This window comes from Sebastes fasciatus, chromosome 12 (assembly GCF_043250625.1).
Source record: "Sebastes fasciatus isolate fSebFas1 chromosome 12, fSebFas1.pri, whole genome shotgun sequence".
Lineage (NCBI taxonomy): Eukaryota > Metazoa > Chordata > Actinopteri > Perciformes > Sebastidae > Sebastes > Sebastes fasciatus.
This window is the reverse complement of record NC_133806.1, coordinates 11,843,471-11,862,777: the sequence shown is the minus strand read 5'-3', so window position 1 is coordinate 11,862,777 and position 19,307 is coordinate 11,843,471. Positions and strand designations below refer to the sequence as shown.

General features: G+C 38.7%; 2 protein-coding genes across 3 annotated transcripts; one reads left to right on the top strand and one right to left on the bottom strand.

Moving 5' to 3' along the window:
* The first annotated feature begins 1,882 nt into the window (after positions 1-1,882).
* Positions 1,883-8,867, top strand: themis2 (thymocyte selection associated family member 2). The gene is made up of 6 exons (XM_074653122.1): positions 1,883-2,086; positions 2,477-2,617; positions 2,699-3,124; positions 4,258-5,477; positions 5,750-5,867; positions 7,238-8,867. The coding sequence occupies exons 1-6, from the start codon at positions 1,984-1,986 to the stop codon at positions 7,348-7,350; spliced, it is 2,121 nt and encodes a 706-aa protein (XP_074509223.1). The 5' UTR covers positions 1,883-1,983; the 3' UTR covers positions 7,351-8,867.
* Positions 8,868-9,764: 897 nt separating this feature from the next.
* rpa2 (replication protein A2) lies at positions 9,765-17,814 on the bottom strand. 2 transcript variants are annotated; one of them, XM_074653126.1, is made up of 9 exons: positions 17,653-17,814; positions 17,394-17,488; positions 16,533-16,634; positions 14,758-14,871; positions 13,809-13,883; positions 13,460-13,574; positions 12,649-12,785; positions 11,410-11,504; positions 9,765-10,241 (listed from the first exon to the last, which is right to left on the bottom strand). In XM_074653126.1, exons 1-9 carry the CDS (start codon positions 17,666-17,668, stop codon positions 10,154-10,156), a joined length of 837 nt encoding a protein of 278 aa, XP_074509227.1. In that variant the 5' UTR covers positions 17,669-17,814; the 3' UTR covers positions 9,765-10,153. The 2 variants fall into 2 exon arrangements, with proteins under 2 accessions (XP_074509227.1, XP_074509226.1); XM_074653125.1 differs by having other exon boundaries at positions 12,649-12,795; positions 13,464-13,574.
* Between the last annotated feature and the right edge of the window lie 1,493 nt (positions 17,815-19,307).

Here is a 19,307-nt window from a genome sequence, read left to right as displayed (position 1 = left end):
ATAAAGAAAATCTGTCTGCCATAAGATAAGATAAGATAAGATATTCATTTATTAGTCCCGCAGTGGGGAAATTTGCAGTATACAGCAGCAAAGGGGATAGTGCAAAAAACAAGATGCATCAGCTAACACAGTAAAAAAAAGAGCTAAAATAAGTGTAACAAAATATGAACCATTTAAATAGAAGGAAGTATAAAAATAGGAGCAATATTGAAAATAAACAGACTATTAACAAAATTGCACAAGTGGAAAATGATATTGCACAGTGAGAATGAATGAATGAATGAATGAATGAAATTCCACCTGAAAATATCAGGTTATTGTCAGTTTTTTGGTGTGTAAGACGTTACATCCGAATTAGACCACCAATAATAAAATCTACTATGTCCACAATTTCAAATTAAATTGGGTATGTTATCATGATCTCACTGTGCTAACATCAAGGGCAATTACAGTGAACAAGAACAACATTAAATTCTCTCAACAACCACTAGGGGTCCCCAGACCCTAAATTTCTGACTCAAAATAGCTACGTGCTGCAAACATTTTCTTTTTTTAAATGTATCTGGTTTGTGTTGTTATGGAGAGATAGATAGTGGTTTGAGAACGTGAGTAGCACAGGTGCATTGGTTTTATTGTCACCTAATGAGCTGATGTGTCTTGACTGTGGTTACTAAAAAGAACATACATGTTCTCTACAATGAGTCACTGGGTGCTTTCCAAATCGCATACTTTTTATTTTTATTTTTAGTACATACTGCAGCTGCCCCTTACAAAGTTTGTTGCATGCAGTATGCATGTAATTGGGACATACTACTTTGTCATAACATTGTGCCTTTAACTTTGACCCTCTTACGCATATCAAATCCACTGCAGAGAGCATTGTGGGTCAGAATAGGCAGAAAAGCATGCTGGCTTGCATACTGCAATATGTAGTATGGACATCCTGGTATTTTTGGCATACTGCATTTGACATAATATGTTTTGGGACATTCTAAATCTTTTTCTGGCATACTAAATAGTATGGTAGTATGGGTATTGGAACACCAGTGTTTTGCCAAGGTAGCATTTGACAAGAGATGGCATTGCCAAGTAGTGCCATGGAAAGGGAGGAGGTGGAACCGATCAAGAGGTCCAATCAACAGACCAGGCTGATCTTTGAGAGGGTTTCAAGTGTTGTGGGTTTTGTCAGATGCGGTGAGGGGCAACCTCGTCACGTCACACCTGGTGGGAGGATGCCGAGTTTATTCTATAGTGCAGATCAGCAGAAGGAAGCAAGGGTGGTATCCTTTTTCCATTATTTGTCTGAGGTAGTTTGAGAGGGTAAATCCCCCACATGGAGGGCAGTGTCATGAAGGGCACTGGAACCAGGATGTATTTGGAGAGAAGGATGGTACAAGTGACTAAAATTACATTTTCTCAAGAGCTCAGGGAACCCTTTTCTGGCTCGGCTGGGTTAAAGATGTCTGTCCTTCCTGTCAAGTATTAGCTATTGTTGTGGTTTGGCTTCAGTGCTGCTGTGAAACAGAATGGGGGAGATTTTCTATTCGGTGTAATCTGTCCAAACAGTTGTTACGTGATACAAAAATGTGTTTCGCCAGACCACCAAGTTGTCCATCTTGACATGCCAAAACAAGATGAGGTGTTTTGAATCTCTTAGACCTTGAATATACCTTATAAAGGTATATATATTATAGTATCTTGGTCTACTTTCTTTGGGTGATAGTATATCAATGTGTTGTGCAGCATTCAATTAAATAACAGAATAACAACTCAGATATCTTCTTTCACAACTTCACACTATAACAAGGCATAAGTCATATCACTTGTTCTCAGCCTGTGAGTGCAAGCATTGTGCAGGCAGCTCCTGTAACTTCCTCATTCACTTTTGTGGTTTTTGACTGAGAAAAGCAACCTCCTTTTGTGCTTCACTTGCCATTTGCTGTCTGCCTTCATTTCTGATCGCAGCTCGCTGAGGCAGCGGTGATGGCAGGCCCAACTTCTTTTCCACTTCAACAATTCATTGCTTCGTTGGACAACTCTTGTCTGCCAAAAATTCTACAGGTTTGCTCTGGAGTGTATTTCCAAGGTGGGCATTTAATTGTTTTATTCATTGTAAAGTGAAACCGCGAGGGCAAATGAGGACAAAATGAAAGAGATTAGATCTTATCTGAAGAGATTAAATCGCTATATATACTGGAGTTTTGTATTGTGTCTGTTTGTATCTATTACATAGATTTATATCTGTATAGTACACATTTTTGCTGATTTTCTTAACCCCAAATCAGACGTTATTGTAGCCAAATAAGACAGAGAGCATTTGTTCATTTATTGTTCATGTTTGGTAATTAGAAATATTTCATATTAGATTAAGATTGTGTCAAGAAAGCATGTTTATGTTTGATATATCTGCTCATTATTGAATGTTGATCTTGTTATTTAGTTCCTTCTTTGCTCTGTTTCTGACTCTCCATTTCAGGGTCCGTGTATGAAATTTCTGGGAGTGAAGTGTGCTTTTCTACCGGGGATCTAATAAAGGTCATCAACATTGAACTTCTGTCAGTTTGCTGTGAAGACATCAGCAACAATGAGACGTTTGAGCTGCCGATCAACCACACAGGTTGGTCAATTGACAAGAATCTCGTGAGAACAGCTAATTTTGTTTCATAGCTGACCTCTGACACTTGTTTCTGTTTCTCAGGTTTGTTCAAGGTTGTTCCAGAGGAGATGCCCTACAGCACAGTCGAGGAGATGGTGAGCCTGAGGCCCGTAGGCCTGGAGTCCAGCCTGCCCTTCACTTTCACCAGCCGCTCCAAGATCACCCTTGGCAACTTCACATTGGGGGCCGAGAGAGCTTTGACGGTGCTCTCCATCGAGAGGCATGAGGGTAAGGAGGATCAGGTGCGCTGCCACGTTCAAGGACAACAGGAAGCCTCTGCAGAAGTGTGCATCCCACTCTCATCCCAAGGGGAGTTCAAGGAGTGTGAAAACGAGGAGCGCTTCACTCTGCGGGAGATCATGTCCTCGCCCTGCCTGCGTAGTCGAAAGTTTCGCTTCATCAACACCATCAAGCGTGAACAGCCCCTTGTCCTCAGTCCAATATACCAGGTCCAAGCCATCATGAACTGTGAGCATAAAACATTTTTTCATTTAAGTTATCTGCATCTTACATGTATAATGGTTATTATTATTATTATTATTATTATTATTATTATTATTATTATTAATAATAAATTATTATTATTATTATTATTATTATTGTTTATCTGTTTATCTGTATGTCAATTACAGAGGAATGTAAGTTTTTATTTACTCAAAATACTGCACTCAAATATGAATTTGAAGTACTTTTACTTGATTATTTCCATTCCATGCTACTTTATACCTCACTACATCTGAGAGGCAAATATTGCCCTTTTACCACTATATTTATCTCCCAGTTTATAGTTAAGCCTAGTAGTTATGTGCAGATTAAGATTTTACAAAACCAATGATGATCTCATTAAATATGATGCATTGTAATAGATTACATTACAGTAAATAAAGTAGTTAAGATTAGCCCCCCTTCACCAACATCAATGCATCAGTGATCAGTAATACTGTATTAAAATATAACACACACAGGGACCATTTTTCTGCATAATGAGTATTTTTTCTTAAGATATGTTCAGTACATTTTGCTGGTGTTAATATTGCTGTACTTTTACTTCAGTAAGATTTTTTCTTAATTTCAGTTTCAGCAACTTATACAATCATATTCACCATCTAGCCTTTTTTTCTATTTTTCCAGCTGTATCTATATGGTCTGTAGATAATTTAAAATATCAAATTAAATTAAATTAAATTAAATTGAAATACAAAAAATAAGTAAATAAAATCACTTCAGCTTGAAATATTAATTGTAGTTATAGTAGAACAGAGGTACAAATTGAAAAAAAGGATAAATAGAAGGCTTAATACAAAGAAAAGGAGAGAGGGTGCAATTCAGGGAAGAGATAAGATGAAAGATAATATGACAAAGATGCAGCCATAGCAGGGCTCCACCTTATAATACATATTTATTTTTGGAGTCTCAAATAGTAGTATATATATTGTATGTTGCTTAAGTAAGATTTTGAATGCAGTGTGGCTATACTTTTACTAGGATATTGGTACTTTTCTTCTACTAAAAGGTTCTGAATATGTCTTCCTTCACTGATAAAGCATCATCATGTGCCTCTATTACATTTTCTAACATAGTTTCTCTCATTTTCTGTACAGTGAGGAAGAACATCTTGAGGTTTCCCTCCAGCTTAGAGGTGGATGTTGTGGATGTCACTGAGCTGTGTCAGGATGTGAATTTTGTGACCCCGCTCAGTCTGACGGAGGTCCTTTCCCAGCCAGCGGAATCCTTCCCTACAGTAATTGAGATATTGGAAGGCCCAGAGACCCGCTCTCTGTTCAAGTGCAGCTGGCTGCCAGAACTTAGCAAGAGAAACCACCTGATTTTCCACAAGACGGGAACCTCAGCCATGGTTTTATTATCCAGCCCGAAGAGCCGAAAGACACAGCAGTTCTTCCTTGTATCTCAGCAATATGGTGGACGGTTTCGGAGGCGGCCGAGAGAGTTTAATTCGGTGTATGAGCTGTATGTCGCTTCAGTCCAGGCACCGGGTCTGAAGGTGAATGTGACGAGGAACTGTGAGGAGGTCGAAGAGGAGGGCCTGCCTGCCCTCAGTGTGGGAGAACAGCTGGAGGTTGTCTGCTGCAAAACAATGGAGTTGCCTTGTGAAAGCAGCAAGGGACAGAAGGAGTCCGTCGAGGCTCTTTTGTGTCATCGCCTCCAAGAGCCGGATGATGACGACGACGACGACGATGACGACGAAGAGGAGGTCAAGCGGGAGGATGAGAGAGAGGAGGTTTTCCTGCCTCTGTACATGCAGGGTCACTTTGTGGAGGTGATCGGTGATAACAAGAAGTACAGACTCAGGGACTTGGGGAAGGAGTTTAGGTTGCCGCTGGATGTTAAAGTGGTGAGCCGGGACACTGAACTCGAGACCGATCCGCTTGTTGGGTTTGCAGGTCTCAGAATAGAGGGGGCCATGTTGGAGCCCACCATCCAGGCAAGCTTTCCTGACAAGCCGGACCACTGTTTCGAGATCCCAACACAGTGGCTTTCTATGTCTGTCTGTTTTACCAAGGACGCCCTGCCATGGCCCAGCGACCAACAACCTAAGTGCCACGTGGATAGGGTCACCGAAGTGACGGACGCGTTCTTTTATGAATTCCGAAAACAGGGGTGCTCAGATGCGGATCCTCCACCTCGACCACCAAAGCGAAATCTGTCATCTTTGAAGCCTTTGAAAAAAATATCAAAATCCACAAAGAAATCCTCCAAGGCAGACAAGTCCAAACATGGGCCGGACAAAAGCTCCCCAACCAAGGAGTTCGCCAATTTGACTTTAAATAGCAAACGAAGGCCACCAGCCCCCCCACCTCCAGTAAGTACGGCGTCTCATGCACGTATTACAGTCCCAATCGCTATTCAAAATCTATTGTGGTCAAGCTGTCATTTTTAATATTTCTTGCTCTTGTCACGCTACTCTGTAAAAAACACATCACTTCTGTCTAAGACGTTTTCTCACAATGTGACTTTCAGGAAATTTATCAGAAACCGACTATGCAAAACACACAAAGCTTCCACTTTTTGCTGTGGTAAGCAAGTCATGCATGTAATAAAGCTGAATGCTTCTGACTTCCTCTTATTGTGCAGGCTTTCTTGGATGATCAACCCCCACCGGTCATACCCCGAAAGAACTCAGGGGGTGAAATGACGACAGGCAAGGCTCTGCCGAACACTTACGTGGGAATGGAGGAGTCGAAGAAGAAAGGTGACGCTTTCTGCAAACTTTATCTCGTTGGTTTCAGCCATACTGGCAACTCTTAAAGGAACAGTGGGCAGCATTTAGGGGGCTCTACAGGCAGAAATTTGAATTTTCTTTAATGTATAATCACCTGAAACAAAGAATTGTTGTGTTTTTGTTACCTTAGAATGAGCTTTATATCTAGAGCGGGTCCTCTTTGTGAAGCCGGCTGCCATGTTTCTACAGTAGCCCAGAACAGACAAACCAAACACTTCAAGTTTTCGCGTCGGCCCCCGTAGTCGTCCTACACGCTTGGCACACAGGAGAAGTTTCAGGTGGTTGCAACCTGCAACCTCACCACTAAATATCGCCCAATTCTACACACTGCTCCTTTAAAGGATAATCTGTTATTCTATCATTTTTCTTATTGTAAACAAAAGACCAAAAACAACATTACTTTCCAACTTGACTTCTCTATTTGTGCCCCAAGTCCATGTGTTCCAACTTAAGATGTAGATATTTAAAAACAGGTCTTAGATATATAGTTCATTTTTTCAAGGTCCCAAATTATAAAAAAAATAGATTTTCATGTCTTTTATATTATAAAACAGGCTTAAATCCTATATAAATACTGTGAAAGTATCGAAACACTCAATCCACAGGGAAATACACACAGCCCGTATTCAGAAACTCTGCATTTGAAACAAGCTGTCAGTATTTCTGCCCATTCGTGATGTCACGAATATACAATATTTAGACCCTTGACACAATTTTAAACGAAACATTCTAAATGTGTCCCAGTTTATTCCTGGTTGCAGTGTATGTGTCATCAGCTGACAGGAAGTACACATGGATCCAAGCTGTTGCCTAGCAACGCAATTCTGTTGCAATTCCGTGAAAATGCGCTAAATCGGAGCGTTTCAGACAGAGGGTAAATACAGGCATATTCAGGCTGACAGTATGAGGAAAATAAAGTTTTTTTTTAACATTACAGCATGTAAAGATGTTCTAGTAGAAACACAAAATACAAGTATGAACCTGAAAATGAGCATAATATGGGACCTTTAAAAAAAAAAAGGCTAAGTTACTTATTAAAACAGATGGGCATTGTAGTTTGCAGCTAATATTACTCAAGCATGGTGCGTGGGGCGCTCATTTGGGACTATTTTCAGATACAGACAAATACACATTTGGTGCTCTAGTACAGTAAGTATTTATGGCATCAGGACAGTGTATTGTATGTGGTCTTCCTGTAGTTTAAATGAGGAAGTGAAACAGAACATTTTTAGCTCTATGGCAGAAAGTCGTATCAGGCTTTTCAATTCATCCTCGTTTTCTTTGTAAGATAAATTTATATATTGTGAATATTACTGATTGTACTCTTCTGTCTCCCACAGTGCTACTGAGAGAAATCTCATCAGATGTGGACAGCGACCATGACTATGAAACTGTGGATGACTCTTTTGCAATAATGATGAAGGACGCACAAGAGCATGTCATGTATTACTAGAGTTTATATTCTAGCAAAATATCACATATGGGCAGCAGGAACTGAATTTAAGAGTGGCCAGTGGTGAAGTGGTCATTGATGAGGTGGCTGTATTACTAGGTAGATGGGTAGGTTACTGAGGAGGAAGTGGGTATTCTCGCCTATATATTCCAATGGCTTTTTGGCTCCTGGGTCCAAAGATCAGGATGCTCAAGGATTTGTCTGCTCTGAGGTTGTCAGAATTTAACATACTTACTGGACAATTTATACAAAAGTCTGGATATAAAACTGTTTCAAAAGATATATTTTTTACTACCTATTAGCAAAATCGAAGGAGATATTCAGTTTCAAACTATATTTGTCGGCGTTTAGCCTTTCAAAAACCTATTTGCTCTCCTGCTTAACGCACCTGTATTCTAACACCATAAATTACATTTATTTAACCACAATAACAAAAAATCTATTTTGGCTCTAGTGCTGTTATAGTAAATGTATTAAGTTCTTACAAAAAAAAAATCCTATTATGTATCTGCATTCAAGACAGCATCCACAAAACACAAAGTAACACCCCTGCTTCTGATGTGGTCAGCGAAACTTTCACCCTCTTCAAGGTTATAAGCGTGGCTATAGCTGTTTCACAAACTTTGAACAAATACTACCCTTGTAGTATTTGAAATATGATACAGTACATTAGTACTTTTTGTTCAAACTTGTAGTTTTGGGGTCTGCGGCTTGTAGTTTGTTATATAATACCACTATATTGTATAGCAGTTACTTTATATAGTCTATCCTGGACCTAAACATCAGCAACACCCCCCAGTATATTACGGACTAATAAAAAAACAACAGCCTTAAAAATTACCAGAGTTGAAACAATACTTTGTTGTCTCAAAAAAATGCCTATTTATTTCATGGAGTTGTAATAATGTGTTATATTTTATTGTACAGGCATTTCATGTATATGGCAACCTCCTACAGTGTACATGCAGACTCTAACCAGGAAGGGCTCAAACTAGTCTTGCGGGGAGGCAACAGTCCTAACCACAAAAGGCAACTCTGCAGCTTCTCACATGCAGTCATATAATGATAACGAAATAGCAGAAGTTCTCCCAGTCGTCACAGCAAACGTGCAATGCATTGTGTCAAATCCTATTTTCTTTTTTTTCTTTGTTTCTTTGAAATGACTCACTGCCAAAGAAATACCGAAATAGTAAGGGAGTTCATTTTGTGTACATTCTCCATTTCTCTGAAGGTTGGAACCATTTATTTTAATTACAAACATATTGTAGATTAATTTCACTGGAGTTTTATTTTGTATTTAAAACATGTATCATAAAAGAAAGTAGCTTCAGAATGCACTCACACCTGTTTTATTCAAACTTTGTTCAAACCTGTAAACTGTGTAAACTAGTGGAACTTTGTAGACAGATGTGTTTGTCCACATGTTTGTATTATCAACTGAATTTGCCACAGATGTACCTAATCCAGTACACACAAACATCAAACAAGAGCGACCCTAATATACAGGATGCAAACTTCGGTTTTGTGGTGTCACAGCTAAACACACATGTAAATGAACTATTTCTGTATTTACATTTTGAATAAATTTGCACATATTGCTTGTTCATCGTGTGATTGTGTGTGGATGAAATGGGGCTTATAATTGTCTTAAATTAAGGTTTAATGCAGCAACATGTAGAAAGTTGAAAGGGCTTGAATAATTTCTACGCCCAACGTACAGACCAGTGTTTGTACACTGGTAGAGTATCAGTGTTTCCCAAACTTTTTTCTTGGTGACCCACTTTTTATAAATGACAAACCATTGCGACCCAATTCACAACAGGCCTTATCTCTAAATCATAAGAGCGAATTAGTGCATAAAGGAAGGTTCCTTTACTGCCATTTCTACATCGCCTTATATTATCTTGAATAAGTAAACAAGCCATTTTGAAGAGATATATGTTTGATAAATCACAACTTAATTTTATACGTTATTAAAATCATATACACGAGTAAAATACTTTAGAAATGAGACCAAATCAATACATTTAGGTTCTCGTTTTATCCCTCTCAGTAAAACAAACTGTATGCTAGCCTTTTATATTAGATTCAATGTTTTATTATTATATATATTTATTATAATAATTATATAATTATATATATATATATATAATTAGGCTACAATTATCAGAATACGAACATTCAGGCTCCCTCATGTGGCTCAAAGGTGTACTGCAGATATAAATGTTAAATAAAAGATTATGGAAGAAATTCTACAAATTTATTTGGTGGCGCTGATAAAATATCCTGCCACCCACCTGTGGGTCCTGATCCAGTTTTTTGGGAATGAACAGACTATCTTATTAAGTTAGAAAAAACATCGCTTAAAAAGTGTACTTGTAAATTATGAAACAAAAGATTTCCTGGCAGACGTATTTTGTATTATCTTTTTAATTTTGGCAAAAGTAAGTTACAAAGACAAAAATAAACTGAGTGCTTATGTACCAAATCTTTTAAAATTACAAAATGCTTTACAATGGAGGCGGGAAATACAGAACAACAGTATTCATTTCTAACAGCTTCTTCAACAGCAACACCTTTGGGACTTGCAAAATAGCAGAAGCAACCTAAGGAATACAGGACGTGTAAACCTAAAGGTCACACCCAAACCATGTGTTCTTCAACTAACATCGACCACAGGATGAATTGACAGGATGTCACTCAGGGCAGAGAGGCTGTGATTTAGTTGATAAGTTTGAGTTATGAAATCTAATGACTTCTATCAGGTTGGACTCCAATAACTGGTGGCAAAAGGTGAAGGCGTCTACTCGTCGTTGTCTGTTGATTTGTAGTGATCTTCGTCGATGGTGGAGAAGATGTGGCCTTCGTTGCTCAGGAATTCAACTGCTTGCCTGTTAGAGCACAAAGAGAAATATGAATATTTTGAAGCCCTTTTTATATAAATTTAAACTTAAAACAGTCTGGGACGTCTGATTTCTGCTATCTTTACTGAAGAGGTAGCTCTTTGATAGAGAGATGATTAACTGGGTACCATTTTAAAGTTATTTTTCAAGCAAAAATACCAAACATTTGATGGTTCCAAGTTCTCAAATGTGAGAATTTGTTGCTTTTCTTGGTCTTATATTCTAGTAAATTCAACATTTCAGGGTTTTGGACTCAAAACAAGACGCTGTCTGAGGAAACAGAGGGACAACAAAGAGGGAATTTAGTATTAAAAAGGCTGTAGCGTTAGATGATACCCACTTGATTTGACTAACTGCTGAAGCCTCAGAATAGCTACAGATAAACTTTAGAATATATTTTTTTTATACAGAACGAGGACTGTAGTGCTTCACAAGAGATAAAAAAAAGACTTTTGATGTAAAATAGTATAAAATCTTGGTCATTAGAGTTAATGCACACAAAAAAAAATACAAAAAAACAAAATGCAATTCTTCTATTTGAGAGGTTTGACGGCAAAACTATGTTTTATGAGGAAATTAAAAATTTGACAACCTTAGTCCACACTGGTCATTTTAAACCAGGTCACCTTTACTCTTTAACCTGGACAAAAACGGCAGCTACAAGGTTCCTATAGTTGACAATAGAGAGGAGATTCTTGGAAAGTGTTTTGGGGGTTTAACATAATCTTCTGCTGCTCATGAGAGCTAGTCATTCTCTAAACAAAGTGTGTATTGCAAAACTCTCCCTTTACCACTTATCAGCAACATCCATCCACGCAACAGGTCGATTTTAACAGATAAAGCAATCCAATGGCATCAGAGAAGGCAATCTTACGACATCTGTGGTCATGCTAGCGTTAGTAAATAAACATGACTCAGAGTTATGTGTAAAAGAGAACTAAAACATTGCATTCATATTTTGAATTTCAGTGTCAATGAGCCATTTCCCAAAAGTCACCATCATTATTTTAATGCTCTGCTTTTCATCTAAGGGAGAATGTTTTTGATGGTTGCAATACAGTAACTGTCTTTACTGTCCAAATTCACTAGAACACTAAAATGCAAATGTTATTTTATGGGTGATCCCTTTACAACTTAAAAGCAGAACTTCTCTTACTTTATGACAGCCATGCTCATGACGTTGAGTCTCTGCTTCAGGTCCTGAATGCTGATGCCCTGCGGCTCTGGGCAGCCTCTTATCAAGCACAGCACCTTGTGAGAAACACAATGACATAGATATTAAAAACATGCACACAGCATCAAACTGCAAAATTAAAAAAAGCATCCTTCAACTCATCTCATTGTGAAACCATTAATTACCTTTCTGAGTAAGCTATTCTCATCTAAGTCATAGGTCTAATGAGGAAGGGCAGGAAGTACGAAAGCAATGTGTGGTGCAACTAGTTTCTCTGAGCTTTCTTTTCACACTATGCACAGAGAGAACAAATTCCAGTAGATTGGCTGAGGAGTGTTACTTCACGAATGCAGGTATAAAAAAAAAAAAAAACAGGTGCACTTTGAATCCAGACATATGAGACCAAAAAAAAAAGAGAAGTTAGACTTATACTTAGATTTGCAACCAATAAGTCAGAACCAAAAAATACCATGGCACACTAATTTGCAAAAATCAATAATAAATGAGGCCTGACCTTTAATAAATGGGCTTAACGTCTACACCTTTCAACCAAACAGCAACCTATAGATTAAAGTCTAGACCTGCTCTATTTAAAAAGTGTCTTGAGAAAACTTCTGTTATGATTTGATGCTATAGAATAATAAATGAATGAATGAATTGAATCAACCTCCGGTGCTGAGAAATGAAGCCAATGCGGAAGTGCCAAAAATTGCAGTTTTTCAAATGACCACTTAAGGCTGATGTTAAAATGCCTTTACACTTTACAGCAGAAATAAACATGATTAGTCTCTATAGCTAATATATCCGTTCTTGACAACTGTACGGCAGTGGATTTATATATAACTCACCCGTTTAAATTATATTAAGGCGTAAAGTTAGACATAATTGAGGGCGTGGCCACTTTGAGTGACAGGTGACGTACACGGTCGCTAGCTGCTAGCTGTCTCCTCTGCTACGTCACCCGGGCCCGTCTCAGCTCCACCGAAGGTCTTTTGTGGTCTCATTAATAATTCAGGGGGTTGATATTGTATGGCTTTTTTTTTTTTTTTGCATTGGTTGAAAAGTTTTAAAAGTCCAAAGTCCATAAATTAGCACAAACAGTGTCCAGTATCCAGGACACACTGGCTGGCTCTGTGCTTATCTGTATATAATAATGGAGACAATCTTTCTCAAAAGTAATGTATTCTAAAACTCTAATATCAGTATGCCATTTAGGCTCACCTGATTCTGGTTTGCGCTTAAACCGTTGTTAACCATGTCGTGAGCCCCTGCATAGCTCCCTCTCGTGCTTTCCGTGACCGGTCGTGGTGGAGGCGTGACGTTGCTGCTCGTTCCTCCTTCTCCTCCTCCTGCTGCTGCTGCCCCCGACTGAAAGAGAAAACAAAACTAAAATGTGGCGACATATTTCCTGGCATCACAAAAAACAGAAGGAAGATAGATACTTCGAAACTTGACGTGAGCAAATTAGACTCCTGGTAAAAAGGCTAAGAAAAGCAAATGTACTACATGACAACAGTGATGAAACCAGGGCCAGTATACTCTACTAGGATAATAATCGTCCAACTAACATTATTTTAGTGCTTTTCAGCTTCACATTGATGTGTTTCTGACAGCTTGTCAGTATCTTCAAAGTGATGGCATGTTTTATACTTGGTTGATTTTCTCAATACTAACTTAAACTAGGCATTCTCTAACATAGGTAGTATTTATAAGAACTGAAAGCCAACCTGACTCCCTCACTTTGCATTTGAAACCAACAATTATAGCCCCTTTCACACAGCCTGTTCAAGGTGGGAATGTTGCGCCATTATTCCGCCTTTCTGTTCTGCATGCACACACTAGACACCGACGCTGTTTAACGGTTCGCCCCTTTCGCTCCCGATGCCGGCGTGCCATCTAAAAATCACACACTGGGGCAGCATTATACTGCCGCTGTTCCCTTCAGTGTGATCTTCTTTACAGCAGTATGGCGGAATCTGTGAGTGAAAGGGGCTAAAGAAGAGTGCTGAGGTTTATGCTTTAGATTTCTCACCAACCTGAGGTTTGCCGAGCGCCATGTGCGCTTGAACAACCTCCATCATATGTGAGGTTATTTCATTCATGTTCTCCAGGGGCTTGACGCTGAATGCCACGACAGATCTGTGGTTCTGAGGCAGGAAGACAAAGATTCGGTCAATTTAAAACAGCTGAAATCACAGAGGAACTAATATGCTATAGATAAGAATAACATTACTGGAACATACAACGTTCAGAGAACTGCTCATGAAACAAGCTTGTCTGCCAGCAACTTAAATGTCACGTGGCCTCCCAAGGGATCATAAGGCTAAAGTTCCTCTTTGTTTCTGGGTACTGTAGAGAGGATTTAAAAACAGTGAACTCACCTGAAAGGAGCGCAGATTGCCAGAGACTTTGACATATGTGCCTGGAGGCAGGACAGTGCTGTCCACACCGGGGTCCTGTACAAACCAAAACAACAGTGGTGCTAAGGGGTTTTGATTTGAGTAGTTTAACAAACAAAGATATTCTACAGCTTCTGAACAAAGAAGAATAAAACGATGTTCAGTTTTCCAACAGGAATATGTTAGTGTATACTCGTGGCAGTGTGGGATTATTGCCACGGCAATTAACATTGCATGTTACATTTGGTCTTGGTCTTGATCTAAGGCCCTGTTCAGACCTGACATTAACATGTTTCTTGGGTGATTCGATCACAAGTAAACAGCCTTAAACCGTTAGTTCACACTTGGCACCCACCCTATTCGCAAATAAACACGCAGACTGCATCATTTCCGTTTGCAAAGACCAAATGTGTTGTTTTTATTAACCGGCAAGAGACAGCAGTAGTAATATCCTACATATTCATGAATTCGTGTATATTTTAAGAATATATAAAAATAAGGGCTGTCAATCAATTAAAATATTTAATTGCTATTAATTGCATGATTGGCCATAGTTAATTGAGATTGAGATTAAATGTAGTGTGTTTAATGCCTGCACTGAACCAAAACTCCTTCAGTTTAATAATAATTGAGAAGTGAAACTCATTGTTGACCAGAAATGATAGGACAGTTGTCTCGTTAACTATGACTCACACAATCAAATGATCTCACATCCAAAAATAATCCAACTCTCAAAATGGTCCAATAACCTCCGCTGAACAGGAAACCATCCAGACTGTCGCCCTCTTGGTATTGGGTTTTATTCATCAGTCAGCGTTTTATATTTTACAGACAAATGCTTCATGCTTCTCTCACAAGTGACTGAGATTGTTAATACAACAGCAGAATATGTTTAAATTGTTTGTGCAAGGATAAAAGCACCGTCACTGACCTCTGTGTCTACCCACTGCTTCACATCCATGGGAGCAGTTGTCATGTCGTCGACCTTGTACTGGATGTTGGTCATGGATTTGTCTGTGCTCCTGATGATACCCACAATGGTAACCTGTGACACAGAACATGAACTGTTATCACAACAGTGAGATCAAGAATGTTAATGGCTGCATCATTTCTTGAGTTAGTACAATGATGCACCAAACAATTCATCTTTTTTCCCCCAAGAATATGAATACGCCTCCCGGAAGCAGAACAATTTATTATTACTATTATTATTGCGACGAGACGCTGCCTGGTGTGATTTTGGCGTTAACTCCCACTGTTGAGCGGGTGGAAAGTACCCACCTATTTTGACCAAAGAGAGAGAAACTTCAGTGGGAGGTTGCAACTTGCAGGCTCAATCTAATTTTGAGAATTTGTGAGCACTAATACATTTGCATAAAAGCAGAATGATCAACAAATGTGCCTTACAGATTACTGTAGGTCCATTTTATTGTTGAAGCAAGAAGTTGATTAACTGAACCACAGAACTAATCCGACAACTAAGGAGGCCACTAGTGATTATTTTCATTCTTGATTGATCTGGCAATTATTTTTTGGGATTAATCATTGTTTGAGAAAATGCCAGATTAAAATGTAAATTTTCCTAGAGCCCAAAATTATGTATTGAAATTGCTCTTTTTAATCCAACCAACAGCCCAAAACCCCAAGATATTCAGTTTACTATCAAATGGCAAAAAAAACCAAAAACTCACATTTGGGAAACTAGGAATTTGTAAATGTTTGACATTTTAGCTTGAGGATTTATTGAAACAATGAAATAAAATACCAAAATAGCTGCAGATTATTTTTCTGTCACTCGACTCTGATTAGTTAATTTATCATTTCAGCTCTACCGGCAACAATTTTTTCACTTCACAAACAAAAATGCCAGACATTTGCTAGCTCTAGCTTTCAAACTGGGATTTGTTGCCTCTCTTCTTTTATACCACTATAAATTGAATATCTTTGAGCTTTGGACTGTTTGTTGGACATAAATAGGCAATTTTCTCACATTTTATTCTGCCACAACCCCCTTAACATCTGATAACAGAAAAGAAAAGAGCAACTCTCTTTGTCTCGCCTGCAGCTCGTTCAGAACGCGGCAGCTCGTCTTTTAACTGGTACACGTAAACGTGAGCACATCTCCCCGATTCTGGCTTAACTTCACTGGCTCCCTGTGTGTTTTAGGATTGATTTTAAGATTTTATTATTAACATATAAATCATTAAATGGGCAAGCTCCGACCTATTTCTCTGATCTTTTAAAACCACATCTTTTATCGAGGACTCTCAGATCAACTGTCCCGAGGTCGAGGTTGAAGCTCAGGGGTGACCAAGCCTTTGCAGTTGCAGCTCCAAAGCTCTGGAAGGCTCTTCCGCCACGTGTTCGGCTGTCCCCCACACTGCCTGTTTTTAAATCAAACCTCACAACGCACTTTTATTCCTTGGCTTTTGGGTCGGCATGAGAGTTAAGAATTTTAATCTTTTTTCCTTTCCTATGGTCTTAACGCTTTTATTATTTTAATGTCCTGTTGGTTTTAGTGTTTTATTGTGTTGTTTTTATGTTTAATTGTACAGTACTTTGGTCAACTTTTGTTGTTTTTAAATAAATTTGGATTGGAATTAATAATTATTTAATCATTAATTTCAAACCATAATACAATTGGACCATTAGACACTATTGACAGTTATCTGCCACCATGTATTCCCCTGCATTGCTTCAGCTTACCTGGGAAACTTCCACATCTCCCACTCTGAAGGCCTCATCAGCCTGGGAGGCAGACATCATCTGAGACACTGTGCAGGGGATGATCTGTGTGGCACGGGTTCTCTGCAAAACACACACACACATAATCAGTGTTTCCATCAGTACACAGAGGTGTGTGTAAACAAAATGTGTAAATGGGAAAGAGGGGTTAAGCTTTTGATAAGATAAGATTTTCCTTTATTAGTCTCGCAGTGGGGAAATTTGCAGTATACAGCAGCAAAGGGGATAGTGCAAAAAACAAGATGCATCAGATAACAGTAAAAAAGAGCTAAAAAAAGTGAACCAAAATATGAACCATTTACATAGAAGGAAGTATAAAAATAGGAGCAGTATATACAGTATTGACAATAAACAAACTAGACAAATTTGCACAAGTGGAAAATGATATTGCACAGTGAGAATGAATGAAATTCCACCTGAAAATATCAGGTTATTGTCAGTGTTTTGGTGTGTAAGTGGTCTACTGGGAGCAGTGCTGGTTGTGGAGTCTGACAGCTGCAGGAAGGAAGGACCTGCGAAAGTGCTCCTTCACACACTTTGGGTGGAGCAGCCTGTAGCTGAAGGAGTCATTCTCCATCATGGATGACAGCTTAGTCATCATCCTCCTCTCTCCCACGACCTCCACTGTGTGGAGGGAGCATCCCAGGACAGAGCTGGATGCCCACTCGACACAATGGACATAGGTTGATTAACCTATTCTGTTTTTGGATATGAATGTGCAACTTAAGGGATGTTGATGTTTTGATTGCTGTATTGTGTTGCTCTGTATCAGTTTCAAGTGTCCAGTGGGTTTATATACAGAAAGTGGACTTCAGTACAAACCTTCTTCTCTCCTCCCTGGGAGAGAGCAGGTGATGCAAAGCCTCCTGGAGACTGAGTGTAACCTCCTCCCACTGCACTCGACTCATTGTATCCTCCTAAAACAAGCAAACAGGTTAGATAATGAGCTGTTTGTTCTCTCCATCTATAACAAGACAACAACAACAAAGAGGCAACAGCTAATCTAAGCTAACAGTTAGTCGTAGCTAGGCAACATCAACAAGCCGACCTGACCAACTTTATGAATGGACATTAAACTCACCACCCTGGTTCCACATGTTGGCTTCTTGTAATTAAGTTTAATAAAGTCTAAATCTGTAATGTTATTAACACTGTGGAGCAGAGAGACTAACAGCAGCACACACTTCTGTATACACTTCCTAGTGTCGTCCAGCGCGCCAAAACTCATATACTGCGCATGCGCGTAGCAGAAGTCCCGCGAAACCTGCTACCCAACGGATAAAAATTCGAGGGTTTATTAGCCCTGGTTTTGGGATGTCAGGCAGTTTTTCCTCTCTGGATGAGTACAAAACCTGTCTTTGTGGCGGCTCCGACTCTCAACAATGGCCCTAACCATACCTTTAAGCGTCTAACTACAATTCGATTGATAGAGCTTGTTGGGGGTGGTTACACAGCCTTGGAGAAAGGTGTGCCTGACAGTTATTACTCGGGGGATAATAGTAATCACATTGTGCTGCGTTCAAGTCCTGTTGGACATACTGCGTGTACCACTATATCCAAAGAGGTTATCGCTGCATCCATGGCAACTGCTGTCTGTGTGAACGATACCAACACAACACAGTTTCAAAGTCTCAATACTTGATAATATATATATTTTTTCAGTTAGTAAACGTTAGGCTGCATAATATATTTATAAAATACAATAGACATAATATCCTCAAGCGTTTAACAATTTCCACAACATCCCCGGGAAGTACAAGCATCACCTGAAGGCAGCATTGTTCTGCCTTATTATATTATACATTATTTAGAGTTTAACAAAAAAATAAACATAAATAAAAACATGCGTTTGAAAAAAAAACATTAGTGCTGTGAATCCTTACAGGTCTACTGTAAAAATTAAAGTTTACATGCCAAAGAGGGCGGGCAACTGTAAATGTTAGCCCACTGATTTTATCTTTAGCTCACATAAAAAATAGTTTGTACCCTGATTAGTGTATCTGATGCCCTTTTATGGCATTCTCAAATATGGAGCCTATAAATACATATTGTCTAGTCATTACACTGTTTCAATCTCTGAATTCAATCTTTTTAGTAGGCTATATGGTACATGGCATCTACATGGTAGGCTATATATATTTATATGGTATTTATAGCCTAGGAAACTACAGTAGGTTTATTCTGGGCCTGCTGCCAAAAATCCGTTACTTCTCCTTTTAATTCAGAAAAATACACCCTGATGTTTGAACTAATTTATTACACCTATATGACACGTGTAGTCTAAACTGGGCTATGAGGGGTAGGTTGATAGTCTAATCTTCTTCCTGCAGCTGTCAGACTCCACAACCAGCACTGCTCCCAGTAGACTACTTACACAACAAAACAACTGACAATATCCTGATATTTTCAGGTGAAATTTCATTCATTCATTCATTCTCACTGTGCAATATCATTTTCCACTTGTGCAATGTTGTTAATAGTCTGTTTATTGTCAATACTGTATATACTGCTCCTATTTTTATACTTCCTTCTATTTAAATGGATCATATTTTGTTAAACTTTGTTTAGCTCTTTTTTTTTACTGTGTTAGCTGATGCATCTTGTTTTTTTGCACTATCCCCTTTGCTGCTGTACACTGCAAATTTCCCCACTGCAGGACTAATAAAGTCATATTTTATCTTATCTTAAATTTAAAAATTGAACAATAGAGGGAACAAAATATAAAGTGTAGCCTAA